This window comes from Tupaia chinensis, unplaced genomic scaffold (genome assembly GCF_000334495.1).
Source record: "Tupaia chinensis unplaced genomic scaffold, TupChi_1.0 Scaffold000147_1, whole genome shotgun sequence".
Lineage (NCBI taxonomy): Eukaryota > Metazoa > Chordata > Mammalia > Scandentia > Tupaiidae > Tupaia > Tupaia belangeri.
In genome coordinates, this window is record NW_006159617.1 from 7328501 (window position 1) to 7347418 (window position 18918).

Below are 18918 nucleotides of genomic sequence, written 5' to 3' on the forward strand. Positions count from 1 at the left end.
GTGCGCGTCTTCCCGCTGCCAGCAACGCTCCCAACCTCTCTGTTCGCTCTTCTCCCTAGAACGACCGTGGAGCTGGCCGAGTCCGGATTCGGGGAGCACTTGAGCAGTCCCGGCGCTCCAGATTCGGCTCAAAGCTCACCCTCGAGGAAGGACTGAGCGCGAGATTCAGGCCTCTTACTCCCAAACTCAAATCGGCTGAGGTGTGTTCTCCAAACCACCGCCGGTCACAGACTGGCGGGGGGGGGAGCGGGGGGGGGGGGGAGGGCAGCGGTGCGGAGGAGCGGGCGCTCAGGGTCGCGTCCCTCCGTCGGGCGCTACGAGCACCATGGCCGGCTGCTGCTGCCTGTCGGCAGAGGAGAAAGAGTCTCAGCGCATCAGCGCCGAGATCGAGCGGCAGCTCCGCCGGGACAAGAAGGATGCGCGCCGCGAGCTCAAGCTGCTGCTGCTAGGTGAGTGGCGCGTCTGTTCGACCCCCGCCACCCGGGGTATTCCCCTCTCGGCCCCTATGCGGGGTGCAGCGCAGGGTCCGCCCACGCGGGCTCGCGACCGTGAGCAACTTGGGGCCTTATGAGCCTGTCCTTTGCACTTCCAGCTGGGGGCCATACGAAGACTCCGGCTTCCCTTACCCTAAAACTGGGCAGGGAAATAACACAACCTGTAGTTCGCCTTCCCCCATCTGTTCCCGTTTGCCCTTCTCCCTAAAGCCCCGTCCAACCCCCACCCACGAGCTCCTTGCCCGACCCCCTTTCCCCGGTACAGCTTCTGCAGAACCCCAGCTTGGATGTTGGAGTCGCTGGAGGAGAGCTGTCCGATCCACAGCTTGAACCCTGCATGCTTTTGGTTCTGAATGAAGTTCATTAAGCAATGATCCCGGGCTGCCCGTACAAATTTCTCGTGGGCATTAGCACTGGTGATATGGGCAGGTGATCTCCCCATTCTAGCGAAGTCAAAATGGAGGCCGAGAGTGTAGACGAACTTCCCCTGATTGAGAAGAGGCAAAGCAGACAACTCATTTATGAGGAAGAGCCTTGGCCACTCTTCTGACTCACAGGGGGCCTGGGTGTTTGCAGCAGACCCAATCCTCCTTGCCCAGCCTCACCCGGCCTGTGCTGAGTCCTAGGGCCCCCACTTTGCTACCCAGATGCCTCTGCTAGTTTTCCTTCAGGCTTTCTGACCTCTCTGCAGAGGTCTAGGTAAGGCCATCCCTGTCTCAACACGGAAAGAAAAAGGTTTATGCCACAGAGCAAGGATCTCACCGCGTCTGACTTCTGCAGATAACACTGTACAGCCAGTCGGCTGTTTGAGGAAAAACTGTAGATTAGTTTTTTTAAATAACCACAAGTATTGAGAACCAGCAGTTAGCGTAATGGCTATGTCGCTGAACTCCCACGTAGTCGACCGCGGTTCGCGTCCGGACCCGGTGGCTTAAAACTCCACGCCAGGCGAGTGTGCGTGCATGCCCAAGATCCCTGGAGGAGAATGGAGGAGGAGGGATTGCGGCATGACCATCCCCCCTGGGAGGTGATTTCTTGCTTTCTGTCTCTGACTCTCTCTGTCTGTCTGGCCAGCGCACGCACCCTAAGCAAAAAACTTCTCAAAAAATAAATAAATAACCACAAGTATTGTAACTTTTTTTTTGTTCATTCCTCCCAGACAGGAATTCTCTCTTAAACCACCCTACCCTCCCAGAAAGCTTCAAGGAAAGAAAAGTCAATCTAGTTCACTTAAAATAGAGTTTAAGACCCAGGCAAAGGAAACTCCTTGGACTTCTCTGGGTTTGAAGTGTGTGTGTGTTGGCAGGGAGGGGGGTCTGGCCTTCCCTGGGCTGTGCCACTTCCTACAGGGCTAGGCATCAGCTGCTCCAGGGGGCTGGATGAGAGTCCACACTGCTCCCTCCCCAGGATTAGGTGGAATTCCCTGTCCAAATGGCCCCAGTAGAGAGAGAGCTAGCAAACCTGATCCCCAAGAAATACCTAAAGGGGCAACCCTGTGCTGGTTGTGGAAGAATCTGGAAATATACAGTATGTGAGGAAGTCCTCTTTTGTGTTCAAGGGCCCCAGCCCCCCAAAAGAATGGCTTCTGGGTGGGGAAGGGCAGGGGGCCATCAGTGGCTACTCTTCCTTGTCTGGCCCAGAACTTTGAGGGCCTGAGAGTTCAGAATTGTGCCTGACTCCCCAAGCTGTCCTAAAGCCACCTTTGTCAGTGGAGGAGGATTACGGGAGACGATGAGACAGTTTGCGATCTTGATGAACACTCTATGAAGTAATTCTGTGGTCTTCACTTGCACTTTTACCCCCGCCTCCTGAGTGATAGGGGCAGACCTGGCTTTAATGCGTATTTTCTCTTGGCAAGGGCAGGCTAAATGCTATTTTATTTTGAAATATTTTGATTTGTGTCGCTGTCTGAATTATAGTGTCTAGAATTTACCAAGAACTTGACAAAGGCTGGCACTGTATGAAAAATCATGCCCTAAGTTGAATTGTACTGTATTGGTAACAACTGTTTGACGTGAAATGCTTGTTTACATTAAAACTAGCAGAGAAAGGTTGGTAGGTAGACTCTTGGCTCTCAAAGTCCTATTTGATCCAGGTAACCGGAGTGCCTTCTCCATCTCCCCTACCACTCACCCCAACCCTCTTCCTACTTCCGATCTTCCAGGACCTCTATTTTCATTGTGCCAAGCTATGACTAGCACATCGTCACAGTGACATCTTTCCTGTTAAAAATACAGTTACTGAGTCCAGCAGGTGGTATGGTGGCTAAGGGGCTGGACTCCCATGTGGCTGACTGCAGTTTGCATCCCAGACCCCATGACTTTGAAAATCATGAGTGTCCAAAATTCCCAGAAAAGGGATTGCAGCACGAACATCCTCCATAGGGGGAGGGGCGTGATTTCTCACTTTCCTTCTACCTGTCTCTCTGGTTGAGTGCACATGCCCCCATGACCCCCCCAAAAAAAAAATCCAAACCACATAGAGCTTTGTCCAGAACCTCAAGAAGAGACTTAAAATCTCTGCTTTCTTTCCGTCTCTATGAGAGTGGGGCGCAATTCCATATCTTCTCAAGGTAAAGGGAGCGACAATAACTTAGATATGGGAATCTGGGAAGGGTATTTACTGTTTCATCTGAAGTCATGCAGTTTGAGTGAAAAACCCAGCCTGGGGCTACAGAGAGCAACCTGAGCCCCAAGGAGTGCCTAAAGGGGCAACCCTGTGCTGGTTGTGGAAGAGTCTGGAAATGTACAGTATGTGGGGGAGTCCTCGTGTGTGTCTCCGTGGTGGACAGACTAGGCCATCTGCTCAGAGGCTTCAGGTGAAAACTCCACTTTACAAATGGGAGTTTGTGGGGAGCCTGGAATGACCCCAAAAGCCCCCGACTCTTTCACAGTGAAGCATACTTCTGCAGCAAAATGATAAAGTTTTTCTGATGTGCATTCAATGGAGCAGTATCTTATTCGTGCTTAATAAAAACAGGAATGAGGGCCAGATGGTGGCATGGTGGCTGGATCCCACATGGCTGACAGTGTGGTTCAAGTCCCAGACCTGATGACCTGAAAAACATGCCAGGCGTATGCGTGTGTGTATGGCCAAAATCCTGAAAGGAGAATGAAGAAGGGATTGCAGCATGAACCCTTATGGGGTAATTTCTCTTTCTCAGATGTATGCCCTATAGCAAATTAAAACAAACAAGCAAACAAAATATGGGTGTGTAGCAGGGAAAGACGAAAGCGGTTTCCTGGTTAAGGCTAGTAATTGCAAGATGTCGGTGTGATGCCTCCTTAGGAGAGGAGATGAGGAAGAGAAAGGAGACGGTGGATTTTAGTACAAAGGAGGTCCTTATCAGTTCCTTGGATAAAAGTAGGGCAAAAAGGAGTTCTTATTGTACCCTCGGTCCTCTTACGAGTGTAAAAAGAAAATGTTCGGACAATAACAGGGACAATGTGATCTCTTATTGAATTTTAGTGTTAAGCGAGGTTGGGTGAAATGTTCCTTAATTGTGTGTCTCCAGAGATGCTGATGACTTCATTTTTGAATACAGACCTCACCTTAGAACTCTCTGGAAGGAAGGGGAGTTGAGATTTAATTTATGCTGGTTGTATTTGTTTGCTAAAGCTGCCTCAACAAAATATCAGACTGGGAAGCCTAAACAACAGAGATGTATTGTTTTCATGGTTTTGGAGGCTGCAAGTCCAAGGGCAAGGCGTTGGCAAGTCTTGTTTATCCTGAGGCCTCTCCGTGGCTAACAGACAGTGGCCTTCTTGCTTGTCCTCATTGACCAGCCTCTGTATGTGCTACCTGTGGTGTCCACTGTTCTTAGGACACCAGTCCTCTTGGGTTAGGGCCCTGCTTTAAGAGCTTTATCTTTTTAAAGTTTGTTCATTCTGGTTTGTGATAGAGTACGTGCTTACACACCAGAAAAATAAAGAGGTACTCTTGATAAGGTTTCATCATGCCACAATCCCTGGTATGTATCCACCTACCTACCTACCTGGTATTTTGTTTGTTTGTTTTTGCCCACCAGGGGATCTGAACTTACAGTCAGCCATGTGACTTCCAGCACTGAAGTTCAGTTTTGCTACCAACCTCACCACCAGGGCAGGCCAATCAGGACATGCACACTCACCAAACAGAGACAGGAAGTAAATCACCCACTGAGGGGATGACCACAGCACAATCCCTTCTCCTCCATTCTCCTCTTGGGATTTTGGACATGCATGCACATGTGCCCAGCGTGAGTTTTAAACTGAACCTGGTCAACTACGTGGGCGTCCAGTAATGTAACCATTATGCCGTGTGCTGGTCCTACATCAGGTCGCTCTTGATCGCCTCTTTTACCTTATCACCAAATAGTTACATTCTAAAGTATTGTCAAGTATTGGTGACTGGGACTTCAACACAGGAATTTTAGCAGGAAGACATCCAGACCACACTGCTGGTGTAGGGTTAAAAGTACAGATTATTGGGACCAGCAGTTGGTGTAATGACTATGTCACTGGACTCCCATGTAGCCAACTGTGGTTCGAGTCCCGGACCCAGTGGCTTAAACTCACGCCAGGCGTGTGTGTATGCGTGCCCAAGATCCCAAGAAGAGAATTGAAGAGAAGGGATTGCAGTGTGGCCATCCTCCCGGGGGTGATTTCTTGCCTTCTATCTCTCTGTCTCTCTGGCAAGCACATGTGCCCTATAGCAACCCTCCACCGCCCCCCCCCAAAAAAAACAACCCAAAACAAACAAACAAAAAAAGTACAGATTATTAGGCCTGACTGCTTGGGTTCAAACCCTGGCTTGGAAGTTGCTTAATTGTGAACTAACTTCTTTGGCAGTGAGTGCTACGTGTCATTATCATTGCTGCATTTCTGGGTTATTTCCAGACATTGGTGAAGTCACTTTTCAGTTTTGGCTGACAAGTTGTATAGCAGTTTGTCTAAATTGTCCTGATTGTACTTTAAGAGAAATATTTTGCTTTGAGTTTCCCAAAGAGTTTTCTGATCCATAAACTAATTTTAAAGTCTCTTTTCCTATTCAGAGAGTAGAAAATCTTTTTTATTTATTTTAATTCTTCCAAAGAGTAGAAAATCTGGTCCCAAAAGGTTTTATTGGATCAAATATAAAAAAATTCCGTTTCAGAACTAGCTGTCATCTGCCCGAATGAGAAAGCTATGAGGAGATAGCACAGCAAGTGTGAGTTTCCAGGTGGAAAGTGACAGAAATTGTCTTCTCTGTGAAGAAGAAAATGAGTGAAATGGTAAATATGCCAATGTTCATTCAACTTAGCTGAGTTCTATCCAACAGACTCCTCTCTGTGCTGGGCCCAGTGCTCAGTGCAGGGAATCAGGCCCTCAGGTTGAGTTGGAGGAAGATTGTCATACATTTTCACACACTTGGAGATGATTCAGACAGTGTGAGAAGTGAGCATGGAGGAGGGGTCATCTGATGGGTCTTGAAATATGGGAAGGGTCCCCATAGGAGGGTTATACAGCTCTCCCCAGCTACCCAGGGATGTTTCTGAGGACAGTAAGTAATATTGCCAGAATCTGGGATAATATGAAGGACCCCTCTGAGCCAGTATTTCACTGAGTTTTTGTTTCACTTGAACTGTTAACATGAGTATTACGTTCACTATAAAATAGTTAATAATAGGTTGTCGGAAAAGTCATGGTGTATTTTTCCACTTTTCTATGCAAAAGCGCATCATGACTTTCCTGACAACCGAATATGAAAATACCTTTCTATTTATTTTTTAAACCATAGTGTGCTCCAGTAGGGGAATAATGTGCCTTTGGCTGTGGTTTATGTCCATCCTGGCTGGACTACACCAGACCCACCAGACAGCCTGTGTCCATCCACAGCACAGCAGTTCCTTGAAGTGTTTCAAGAGGCAAATACCCTCACTTCTTTTGAATTTAAATGAATAAAAAAAAATGGACTTTTGAAAGAAAAAAAGACTTTTACCCTTTTAAATAAGTTTTCTTGATGAATAATTTTTTAAAAGAATTATTTAACTTTATTTTTAATTTGACCAGAGAAGGACAGAGTGAGAGGTAAAGTGAGAAAGTAAGCCACCAAGTCTGGGACTCGAACCATGGTCGGCCATGTGGGAGTCCAGCACCTTTAACCACCATGTCATGTGCTGGCCCCTCTTGATATATAATTTACATACCAAAAGAGTCACCCATTTAGGCCCAGCCTAGATGGTATAGTCCATAGTGTACTGGACTGGACCAGTACATATACTGCTGCTGCAGGCCACATGACAGACCATGGGTTTGGACCCTGGTTCTGCCTGAAAATAGGCAGGTGCGTGTGTACCTGGGCACCCAGGATCCTGAGGACTTGGAGGGCTGAGGAAAGGGATCGTGGCATGATGAAGCCCTGTTGAGGATGGTTCTCATGCATGTGCACACACACACTGCCATTAAAAAAAAGTTGCCTATTTTAGATGTGCAATTTGATGTGTTTTGACATATGTGAAGTCATATAAGCTGTAAATTCAGGCACAATCTCAGTCCAGAACAATCTTCCATCATCCCACAAGGTACTCCGAGTCCCCTAGCATTCAATGCCTTACCCCAAATTGTTTTTTCTTTTTTTTTTCTATTTTAACTTTATTTTTTTTAATTTTTAAAAAATTTTTTAAATTTAATTTTTGTATTTATTCATTCATCTTATTTTTCAATTTGACCAGAAAGACACACACACACACACACACACAGAGAGAGAGAGAGAGAGAAAGAGAGAGTTAGAGAGGGAAAGTGAGAAAGCAAGCCACCAGGTCCGAGACTCAAACCGTGGTTGGCCATGTGGGAGTCCAGCGCCCCCATCCACCATGCCACCTGCTGGCCCCTTTATTTTAACTTTATATTTGGAAACAATTTCAAATGTATAAAAAATTTACAACAATAATTCAAATTTGACACAGGTCTACCTTTTTCCCAATTCACCTATTGTTGAATTTGTTACCCCATTTTTTTTTTCTAATTTGAATGCTCATTTTCGTTTTGGGGAAATGTTTGAGGGTAAGTTATATGCATTGTGGACTTTACCCCTAAATATTTTGAGGTTTTTCTCTAAAATAGGGATACTCTCTTGCATAAGGACAGTCCACTTATGAAACTTTAGTAAATTTAACCTTGATACAATATTTGTGTCCAATCTATCATTCATATCCCAGTTTTGTTAATTGATGCAATAATGCCCTTAGTGGCATGTCCCTTATTTCCAGGACAGGGTCCAGTGTAGGCCTGGGGACTGCACTTGGGTCTCATGTCTTTTTAGTTTCTTTCGTCTGGAACATTTCCACAGACTGTCATGCTTTTGTGACATTGAATTTTTGAAGAATACAGATTCCTCTCCCTTTTCAATTAGACTGCTCTTCATTTGGGATTTGTCTTATTTTCTTACTATTGGAGATTCCAGCTATGCATTCATGGCTGAGATACTGGACAGGTGACGTACCCTTGTCAGGGATGTCACATGTAGAGATATGCTGCATCCTTTTGTCCCTCATTGATGATTTACATTTGATCATCTGGTCAAGGCATTGCTTGTTTTATACATTGCATCATGGTTTTGTGGAAAGCGCTTTCTAAGATCACGCAAATGCCCTGCTCTTCATCAAGCTGTCCCTCTAGATTGAGCACTCATTGATCATTCCTACCGAGTCCAGTCTAGAACATGGTAGCTATAAAATGATTTTCCAACTCCAGGACTCTCCACATTTATACAGGCTGGTATTTGACATTCTCTGGCAAGAGCCTTCCCTTCACCCTTATTTGTTTGTTCACTTATTTATTATCTGTGGATAATATGGATTAATGAATCTCTAATTTTCCCTTTTTTTTTAACTATTTTTGTAATTTGATTTACATATAATCATTACACATAATTGTAGGTTACAGAATAGTCTTTAAAAGCAGGTATATGGTGTATAATAACCAAATTGGGGGTGTAAACCTATTTACCACCTTCAACATTTAACATTATGCCGTGAACATTCAAGACTGACTCCAAAGGTTATTCTACAAGTATGTACCGAATTGTCTAAGACGCTCTTTACCGTGACGTACAGTTCTAAAGAAAAACATTGACAATCAACCTTATAAATGAACAGATAATCTTAACATAGCCAATCAAAGAATAATTTGTAATTTCCATATAGAGGACTGTGGGAGATAAGAGTTTATAATCTGAAAAATCCATGGGTATCAAACATCAATTCAGTTAGAGATAGGTAAAATTTTACATAACAGTAGTTCATTAGGGAGAGAGAGAAAAAGAACACTGAGTTCTTGTAGCATCATGATAGTGTACTGTGCATAAAGAAATAAGTCCTCAAGAAAGCAAAGATAAAACAATTGGAAAGATGTTTAAATGTGAAGACATGGTAAAGCCAATGATTTGGTAATTTATAGGCTTTACAAAGTTCTTGATTTTAGCTTTTTTTTTTTTTTTTAATTCAGCCCCAAAAAAAGACTCCACTGTAGCATTTTGGACCTTATTATATAGTCCTATATAGTGAGTAATGGTTATAATAAATACATAAATTGAAATCTGGGGAGACAACTATCTATCCAATAATTGGTGAATCTGTATCTAAACCTGCTTGTGCATAAAATTGTGGAATCTACATTTTTGTCCCGACATTCAGCGTTATTTTCAAATGTGTGGCCTTACCCTTTAATCCTAGTTGTTTCGTGTCCTTTTATTTTTATTTGTCTCTTTCGTTTTCCTGGTACAGACAGTAGTTCCTCAAGTATTTCCTGAAGACCTAGTTTCAATTTAGTGAGTTCTTTCAGCATTCGTTTATCTGGGAATGCTTTTATTTCTCCTTCCCATTAGAAGGATAGTCTTGCTGGATATAGTACTCTCGCCAAAACCTATTTTCTTTCAGAGTTTGAAATATGTCTTCCCATTCTTTCTTTGCTTGCATTGTTTCAACTGAGAGATCCAATGTTGGTCTAATGGGGTAACCTCTGTAAATAACTTGGTATTTCTCTCTTGACATATTTAGAATTTTGTCTTAGTCTTTGATTTTGACCAGTTTGGCTTTGATATGCCTTGGAGAGGATCTTCTTATGTTTTGGCTATTTGGTGTCCTTTGTATTTCTTGTATTTGGATGTCCACACACCTCTCTAAATTTGGAAAGTTTTCAGTTAATATATTATGAAAAATATTTTCTATGTCTTTACCTGTTTCTTTGCATTCTGGAATACTTGTTATGCAAATATCTGGCTGTATAATGGTGCCCAGTATTTCCCATGGATTTTCCTCCTTATAAATGGTTGTTTTTATATTCTTTTCACTGGCTTGGACTAAATCAGAGATTTTGTCTTCAAGGTCAGAGATTCTTCCGTGTGGTCTAATCTGCTTTTGATACCTTCAAAGGAAAATTTGATTATCTGCCCTGTATTCTTTCTTTCCACAATTTTTTTTTTCAATGTGTCTATCTCCTTATGCACTTCTTCTATCATGTCTTGGAAGAATGTTTTTTATCTCCTACAATTAGTTCTCTGTTTTCTGTTGTATATTGTTGAGTATTATTACAATGAGTATTCTGAATTATTTTTCCGACATTTCTACGGTCTCTCATAATTTATGCATAGTGAAGAGTGATGATCCTTTGAGAAGGAGGTACTTCCTGATTTTCTGAATCTTAGGGCCCTGCTTTGAGTTTTAGCCATCTGGTGGGAGACTCACTTCTTCCTACTTCTTTGGAGTATGTTTCTGTAGCCGTGTCTCCTGCACTTCTCTATGATATGCGTAAGATCTGTGCCAATTTCCCCCCTCTACTATGGGTGGGAGTGTAATTCACAGTAGGAATTTAGGATTTAGGTATTCAGAGGGAATTTCTCTCCTTTTACTCTCAAGGGAGTTATGGAGAAAGAATTCCTTCAGAAACTCCTAGTTTCAGGTGCTTGGTTCTTGTGCGCACAACCCTAATTGCTCCAGATGTGGATGGAGGTTGCACTGTCAGAGAGTAAGGTGGTAGACCGAGTCCCGCAGTGCACTTGCGTGCTGTGTGGGCTGGAGGGCCCATCCTCCCCCAAATCAGGCAAGACAGGGGTCCTTGCTCCTGAGCTCAAGCCCAGCAGCTTGGCTTGTGTCTCTTGTTGGTTCTTCTGTCTCCGGGATTGTAGGGTCTCTCTGTTGCTCCTGCTTTCTCTCTCCCACGATGGTTTTTACTTCACTACTGTTCTTAAACATTTTGGTGTTCACACTGTACTGGATTCGTGCAATGTGATCCCCTCTTCAAGTGAGCCTCTGTGTCTTGTGTCACCGTGACACACTCCATGATGTTTTTGTTTTGAGCACTTCCTTCCCTTCTGGCATAACAAGAGACTCCAGGTTCATCTCGTACTCGCCCTTTTCCAGCTAAGGAATGGGCCAATTGGGGGGGGGGGGGTTGCAAGATTTTTTAACGGAAAATCCCTCATTCTTTTAAAAAAAAAAATTTACAGGCACTTGAAATGATGATACCGAGTCCACTGATTCAAATCCATCAGCAGTATCTAAGTACCTGGGGAACCAATTTTTAAAGCGTGTTGTTCAAGGACGAAATTTTTGAGGCTTATTAAAGCCTCTTAAGCGGCGAGTAGACATAAAATAGGAAAACCCGACAGTGGGAGTATGGCAAAAAAAGCAGTGTAAAAAAGATGTTTGAAACCTCAAAGGCTATATATATATTTTTTTCATTTAAAATATGCTTTCTAGTCTATATCATCTTTTGCCTTCTCTTTTCCTGTGATACCTGAATCACAAGGGAAAATACATCGTCAGAACCACCCTGTGTGGGACAGCAGGGAGGGAGGGAGGGATGTGGGGAGCACAGAGGGGGCTTTTCAGGGAATCACTGGAGCAGAACTACTATGTTACTAAAGTTAAAGGTTGAAATTCAAACAAAAAGGGAACTTATTTGAGGATTCTCACCAGGACATCCCATGGCATTAAAAGATCTGAGTAATAAAGACGAGGGAAGAGGCTGTGCCAGGGCATTTGGGGTGTGGGAGCCCTTCTTCAGTGCACAGCCTTGCTGCAGGGTGCGGCTCTGCGCCCTCTGTTCAGCCCTTCATAGCCCAGTGCAAGCCTAAGCCTGGAGGGGAATCAGTGTGCACTCCTGGCTCAACTCGTTCCCGCCAGGGGTCAGGCATCACAGACACGGCTGTCATGTCAGTGTGGACGGCCTGAGCCACGGGTCCTTGTGTGCCAGGGAGCCAGGTGCAGACTCTCAGAGGAAGGAGGTGAACTAGCAGGAATCCCAGGGCCCTAAAGGTAGAAGGGGCTGCAGGAGTCTGCAGAAACCTTGGCTTCCATTATGAATGATTGGCTTTCTGCTGATGAGCAAATTAGCCATGCTGGCCAGGGCTCTGGGTTGCAGACCATTTAAGCAGAAGAATAATTTATTGGAGGGGAAGCAGGAAACAGAATCGATAGAAATTGGAAAACAGGCTCAGCAAAAGGGCAGGATCCAAGGGAGTCTTGCCCGCAGGCCCTGGGATCAGGCCAGGCTGCCAAGAGCCCTGGCAGCGCCTCCCCCGACCCCGACAGTCACTGCTGCTCTGCAGATCACCGGTTACTTTGCTGCATCCCTGTCACTTTCCAAAGCCTCCCGGCATTTACTGTGCCTAGCCACCAGGTTGCTGGGTAGGGCAGTATGGCACAATGGTTAGAAGCATGTTCTTTGGAACCAGCCTTAGTGGGTTTAAACTCTAGATTCTTCTGCATGTATCCTTGAATGTCTATTAACTAGTTTTACTATCTGTTCAATGGGAATAATAATCCAATCAGTGCAGTGGAGACTATTATGAAAATTCAATTAAGTGAGTCATTATTTATTTATGTATTTCTTTTTTGGAGAGGTTTTTGCTGTAGGGCGCGTGCGCTCGCCAGACAGAGAGAGAGAGACAGAAAGCGAGAAATCACCCCCAGAGGGGATGGCCATGCTGCAATCCCTTCTCCTCCATTCTTCTCTTGGGATCTTGGGCACGCACACACACGCGCCTGGCGTGAGTTTAAGCCACCGGGTCCGGGACTCGAACCGCTGTCAACTACGTGGGAGTCCAGCGACATAGCCATTACGCTAACTGCTGGTCCCGTGAGTCATTATTTTTAAAGTGTTTAGAGCAGTGCTTGGTACATAGCCAATACTATTTATTCCCAGGGCTTGTTAAATAAAATTCTGTATGCCTTAGATTTTCACCATAGGGAAAACGGTAGGATGCCTCCATGTTTCTTTCTATGTATTTATTTTTTATTATATGGAGTGTGTGCTTGCTGGAGAAAGAGAGGGGAGAGAGAAAATGAGAAAGCATCCCCCAGCAGAAATGGCCAAGCTACAGTCCCCTTTCCTCCCTTCTCCCCTCAGGATTTTAGGCATGCACACACACACGTGCCCAGCATGATTTTTAAGCCACCAGGTCCAGGACTCAAACTACAGAGTTAGCATCTGGGTTCTCTGTGCCTTAACGTCCATGCCACCAGCTGGCCCTCCTCCTACCTTTCTTAGAATTCTTTCCCCAAAAGATGGATTTTCAGTTGTTGGGTCCCCCCCAATGACAGAGTTCAACAATAGAAATGCAAGACTTTCCATACAGGGAAAAGAAATATAGCCTTTGCTATTGGTAAATGCAAACTCAAAGAAAACTCTGAATATAACCTTTCAGACAACCGAAGTACAAGAAGAAAAAGAAGCAGATGTCCTTAAATATTAAGGCATATTTAGCATTACTGCAGGTAATTTTTTGGATTTGCTTTGTAATCATGCCTTTATTAAGGGGTATGAACATTTCCTTAGGGATATTTATATCCCCATAAATGTCTGTATATAGAAATATGAACGTTTTACACACGTGTCCCGTTACCCCAGAGGACTCCCATAACCATAACCCGTCTGCCAGGATTGTTTCTGGTACTAAAACATTTCTCATCTCACCACATCTATATATTTTTTTCTTTTTAAAACTTTTTCTTTTATTAAGGTGATTTCTTTCATAAGAGAGACAGCAAGGCAGAGTGACAGAAGGAGAGGAGACAGATATAAAGGAGACAGATGAGAACAGGGAGACAGACTAAGGGACAAGGAGACAGACAGCTCCCCCAACAGGGTCTTGGTGCCACAATTCACCCCCAGCCAGCTCCAGATCATGCTCACCCATGTGCCCAGCACACATGGGGGGGTGGGGGGGGTCTACTGGCACAGGCCTGCAGGTCAGCATAGCAGAGGGTCACATTTTATTGCTGCCCCCCTTCACCTTCCCACTTCTTCCCTTTTCTGGAGCTGCAGTCCTGAGTTGGGTTGTCACTGCCCTGCTACATTATTATAATGTCCTCCTGATTTTCCCCTGTCCACTGCCCTTCTCTGGTTAGTTTTAAACCTAAATCGTATTATTACCTTAAGTAAATTTAGTGTCGTGTACTGACAGTCGGAATAAATCCAAAATGCCTACCTACCTCTTAGAAGGCACGAACCGTCACCCTGCTGGGTTCTTTGTTACTGAGGGCACATTCACCCCCCTGTTCTTTGAGCACAACCTATTTTTATTTTTTTTACCGCTGGGCCTTTGAGTTTACTCTTTCTTCTGCCCAGAATGTTCTGTTTTCTTTTCCCACAATACGTGGTCGTGTCTTCCTTATCTCCACATCTCTGCTCACAAGATCATCTCTCTACAAGGCACTTCCTGAATATGCTGCCTAGAATCATTTTTGCACCATTACTCTTAGCTAGTCTACCCCCTTATGATTTTGTTTCTTTCTTTTTTCTTTCTATTTATTACACAATCTTACTGTGTTGTGATCCTCCTGCCTCTGCCTCCCAAGTTGCTGGGATTAGAGACACATGCCACCAGACATGGCCTTTCAGTTGCCCTGGGAATTGAACTTAGGCCTCCCATGTGGTCCGTGTCTTGTCGAGCAGTGTGTGCCCCACCATGCTGGGGTGGTGGTTTTGTTTCCTTTTCTTGGAGGTGACCTGAAATTCTTATTTGTTTACTTGTTAGTCTGTCTGCCCCTGACTAGATTCTAAGCTCCAGGAGAGCTCTATGGGGCCCTGAGCCAATGCTGTGGCTGGCACAGTGTCCTAGTAATTTCTGAATGGCATATCATATGACCAACAAGCCAGAATGCTACCTGACCAATCAGAAATGATGCAGGCCAGTTGATCATAAAATATCATGTATTTTTTTGGTGAATACGTGATGTTATATGTAGAAAGAGCAAGTACTTATGATAGTTCTGAGTCTGGTTGTAACTTAGTTACAAAACTAGGCCAAACATTTCATTAATCTTAGTTTCATTTTTTTCTAAATAAACCTTTTCATATAAAACAAGAGTAGAAATCTGAAGTTTTCTAGAATATGAACACAGAAGAGAAGCACCATCTATGTAATATGCTTCCTCCACATACTCAGTATTAATCAGAAAAACAATTTTAGCAATAGAATGAACACATTAAAAATTCTTTTTTTTCGAGAGGTTTTTGCTATAGGGCATGTGTGCTCGCCAGATGGACAGAGAGACACAGACAGAAAGTGAGAAATCACTCTCCAGGAGGGATGGCCACGCCACAATCCCTTCTCCTCTATTCTCCTCTTAGGATCTTGGGCACACACGCACACACGCTTGGTGTGAGCTTAAGCCACTGAGTCAGGGACTCGAACCATGTTCGATTACATGGGATTCCAGCAACTTAGCTATGATGCCAATTGCTGGTCCCTCTTTTTTTCTTTTTTTTTTTTTTTTTAAGAGGTTTTTGCCCAAGGGCGCGTGTGCTCACTGGAGAAAGAGAGAGAGATAGTGAGAAGGAAAACAAGAAATTGTCCCCCCGCCAGGGGATGGCCATGCCCTGCAATCCCTTCTTCTCCTCAAGTATCCTCCCAGGATCTTGGACATGCACGCATGCACACATGCCTGGCGTGAGTTTCAAGTCACTGGGTCTGGAACTAGAACCACAGTCAGCCATGTGGGTGTCCAGCAATATAACTGGGATGCCATCTGCTGGTCCCCCAAAAATTCTTTTTAATTTAAGAAAATTAAAATTACTTGTAGGATCGCTGATAGGATTTGGAAATTCATTCCATCTGTGGTTTAAATTTTGCAAAATTAAATTTTTCTCTGCAACTTATGGGTGAGGGTAGGTAAGTCAGATCCACTCAAGTACAGGCAGCTGTGAGCTGCAGTGACCAGACAGCCAGTCCTCTCCCTTTCCACTGTGTACTTCTTAGGCTTAAAGAGCCTATTATAAGGAGAATCAAAGGAAAGGAGACTGAACAATATTCTTGGAACTGTGGAATAACAAGAAAGAAACTAACTGCAAAGCGCAATGAGAAGAGATAAGATAAAACTATAAAGTTGAAAGCGAAAGCCCAGAGAAATTGGATTAGATCATGACCTACCTTCTTAATGGGAACTATTTTTTTTTTCCCTCAAGAAATCAATACCTTAAGAACATCTAGACTTCTACAGTAAACACACCTTTTCTATCTCTTGTACCCCTATCTCTGAAAACTGGTTCCCATTGCGTCTGGCTCAGGCCAGCAGGAGAGCATGCTGGAATTACCATGGACTTCCCAGCTAGTGGGAAATCCTGCTGGTGGTGCCCCTCTTCAGGGAGCAGGTCTCTGATGCGTGACTGTCTCTTAGAATTAGAGATGAGCAATGCATTTAGTCCCTGGAGACCTGAGCTTCTGTTTATGGTGGGGGTAGGGGTGCTCCGAGTTATTAGGTATATGATCATGAACAGGACATTCCCTCTGAGCCCCAGGGTTCTCACTTGTAAAGTGAAAGGTTTGGGTGGGAATGCAGAGGCTTGTCCCTTTCTGTCATTGCATGTTTTATACCAATGGTTCTCAAAGTATGTCCCCAGGGTCAGCAGCACCTCCTGGAACCCTCTTAGAAACATAAACTGTAAGTCCGTTATGGCTCTCTGAATCAGAAATTCTAGAGTAGGGTGGGAACCAGCAGTTAGCGTAATGGCTATGTCGCTGGACTCCCACGTAGTTGACCGCGGTTCGCGTCCCGGACCCGGTGGCTTAAAACTCACACCGGGCGCGTGTGCGTGCATGCCCAAGATCCCGAGAGGAGAATGGAGGAGAAGGGATTGTGGCGTGACCATCCCCCCTGGGGGGTGATTTCTTGCTTTCTGTCTCTCTGTCTGTCTGGCGAGCGCATGCGCCCTATAGCAAAAAACCTCTCCAAAAAAAAAAAAAAGAAATTCTAGAGTAGGGTCAACAAACTGTATTTTAATTAGTCCTCCATGTAATCCTGAATCATGCTCAAGTTTGAGAACATCTGTTTCACAATATTGGCCTAGAGCTCAGGATGACCAGCCTCTGATTATCACTCTAGGCTTGAAGGTCAGCCTCTCCACAGACATTCGAGAAGCACCTAGGACTGACCCACCTAAGGGGTGGTCTACTTCTTTAATTTGTGGCCATCTCTCTCTCAACAATTTGAGGAAAGGTCTTCAGAGTCTAATGGGTGATATATAGGGGACCTTCAGCATTTGTCCTGAGGCACCACATTGGTGGGCAGAGGAAGAGCAAGCACGTATGTGTGTTGCCTTGGCAAGAGTCATTACGAGAAGCCATGAGTGGCGAGTCACATTTGCGTGGATCCTTGTACTTTGATGTATTACTCAAAAGGTTGTGCGTGCCCTTATAACTGTAATAGCTTTATGGTTAACAACTATGAAGTGGTTTGAATTTTGCAGAATTAAAAGTTTCTCTGCAATTTATGATATTCCTGGTTGTCAGATTTGCTTCTTATAGCGGTTTACATGAAATGCCAACTGAGTGGTAGGAAGGGAGGCTAACCCCAACTCCACCCTAAATCCAGTGAGAAATAGACCTGTGGTTAGAACTATTCGCTCCATCCTAGAGATGAGGAAACTAAGGTGCTCAGGCCAGGTTCACTAGCCGGGGTGGAGCCATATTTGAACCCAAGCAGGCTGACTCGAGAGCCTGTGTTCTTAATCATGGACCCGCTCTCTCTCAGAGCCAAACATTGCACCAAAGCTAACCCAGGGGCCGCAACTCTCCTGTGCCCACTCCTGGTCCTCCTGGTGGCCATTCAACTCTCTCCGCATCTCTTATCACTTCATCATTTGTGACTCCCTAGCCCTGCAGCAGGGTGACCTTTTAAGTATAATTTTTGGGGGAGGAGGCAGCAGGTGCATAGTGGTTAAGGCATTGGATTTTCAGATGAACAACCCTGGTTTGAGTCCCAGACCCAGCAGCTTGAAAACCACACTGGGCTTATGTGCCCACAATCCCAGGAAAGGAGAAAGGATTGTGATGTGGCCATCCCTTCTAGGGGGTGAGTTTTCACTTCCCCACTGTGTCTCTTTCTGGTGAGTGTATGCATCCTATGGCAAAGCCTGAAAAAAGAAAACATGGGAACCAGCAGGTGGCATAGTGGTTAAGGTGCTGTACTTCCACATTGTCAACTCTTGTTTGAATCCCGAACCTGGCGGCTTGAAACTCTTGCCTGGTGTGTGTGTGTGCATGTCCAAAATCCTAAGAGGAGAATGGATTGCAGCATGGCCTTCCCCTGAGGGGTGATTTCTTGCTTTCTGTATGTCCAGAAAGAGCACACACCCTATAGAAAAAAAAAAAAAACTCAATTAATTAAATGAAAAGTGTGTAATTTGGATTGTTGTTTTCCTGCTTACTGCCTTCTATATCTTTGTATTGTTCTTGGCTGCAGATCTAAAAAACTGTACATGGCCTGGAAGACCCTTTATTTATCCCCTGCAGATCCCTCTGCCATCATTCCTATGAGCTCTCAGATTGGCCATAGGATCTTCTTCTGTCCCCCTGCCCCCAAGTTTATCCATTTCTCTTAGAGAATTCCTCCCCAGAAGAATATTAATGCCACCATCCACCCCCAGCTTCAGCTAACCATGGTTCATGGGCACACACATGCCTGGTGTCCTCAGGGAGGTCTCAGGATGCAAAACTAGAGCCTTCCCTGTGGACCAGCCTCAGAAAACATTGAGTTACTGCTGTGCCTCTTTCCGGCCTCTATGGGAGCTTCTTTTAGTACTTTCAGTGGGCCAAACTGTTCCTGCTTAGGCTCTGCACATGCTGATCCATCTGCCTACAACACTGTTCTGTACCGATCTTCTAACAATTCTGAAACAGCTATTCAGTTTCAGAATGTATCTATTTTTTTTTTTTTTTGAGAGTTTTTTGCTATAGGCGTGTGTGATCACCAGAAAGAGAGACAGAAAGCAAAAAATCACCCCCCGAGAGGATGGCCACGCCACAATCCCTTCTCCTCTCAGGATCTTGGGCACGCACGTACATGTGCCAGGTGTAAGTATAAGCCACAGGGTCCGGGACGCGAATTGCGGTCGACTACGTGGGAGTCCAGTGACAGAGCCATTATGCTAACTGCTGGTCCTCAGAATGCATCTTCAATATC

General features: G+C 44.7%; 1 protein-coding gene across 1 annotated transcript in view; it reads left to right on the forward strand.

Annotated features, from left to right (window-relative positions):
- The first annotated feature begins 260 nt into the window (after positions 1-260).
- The window catches only part of GNA14 (G protein subunit alpha 14), a 233922-nt gene continuing 215264 nt past the window's right edge, over positions 261-18918 (forward strand). The window contains exon 1 of the mRNA XM_006145488.2: positions 261-449. Coding sequence (XP_006145550.1) covers positions 326-449 — 124 coding nt within the window. The 5' untranslated portion in view covers positions 261-325. The remainder of the gene's footprint in view (positions 450-18918) is intronic.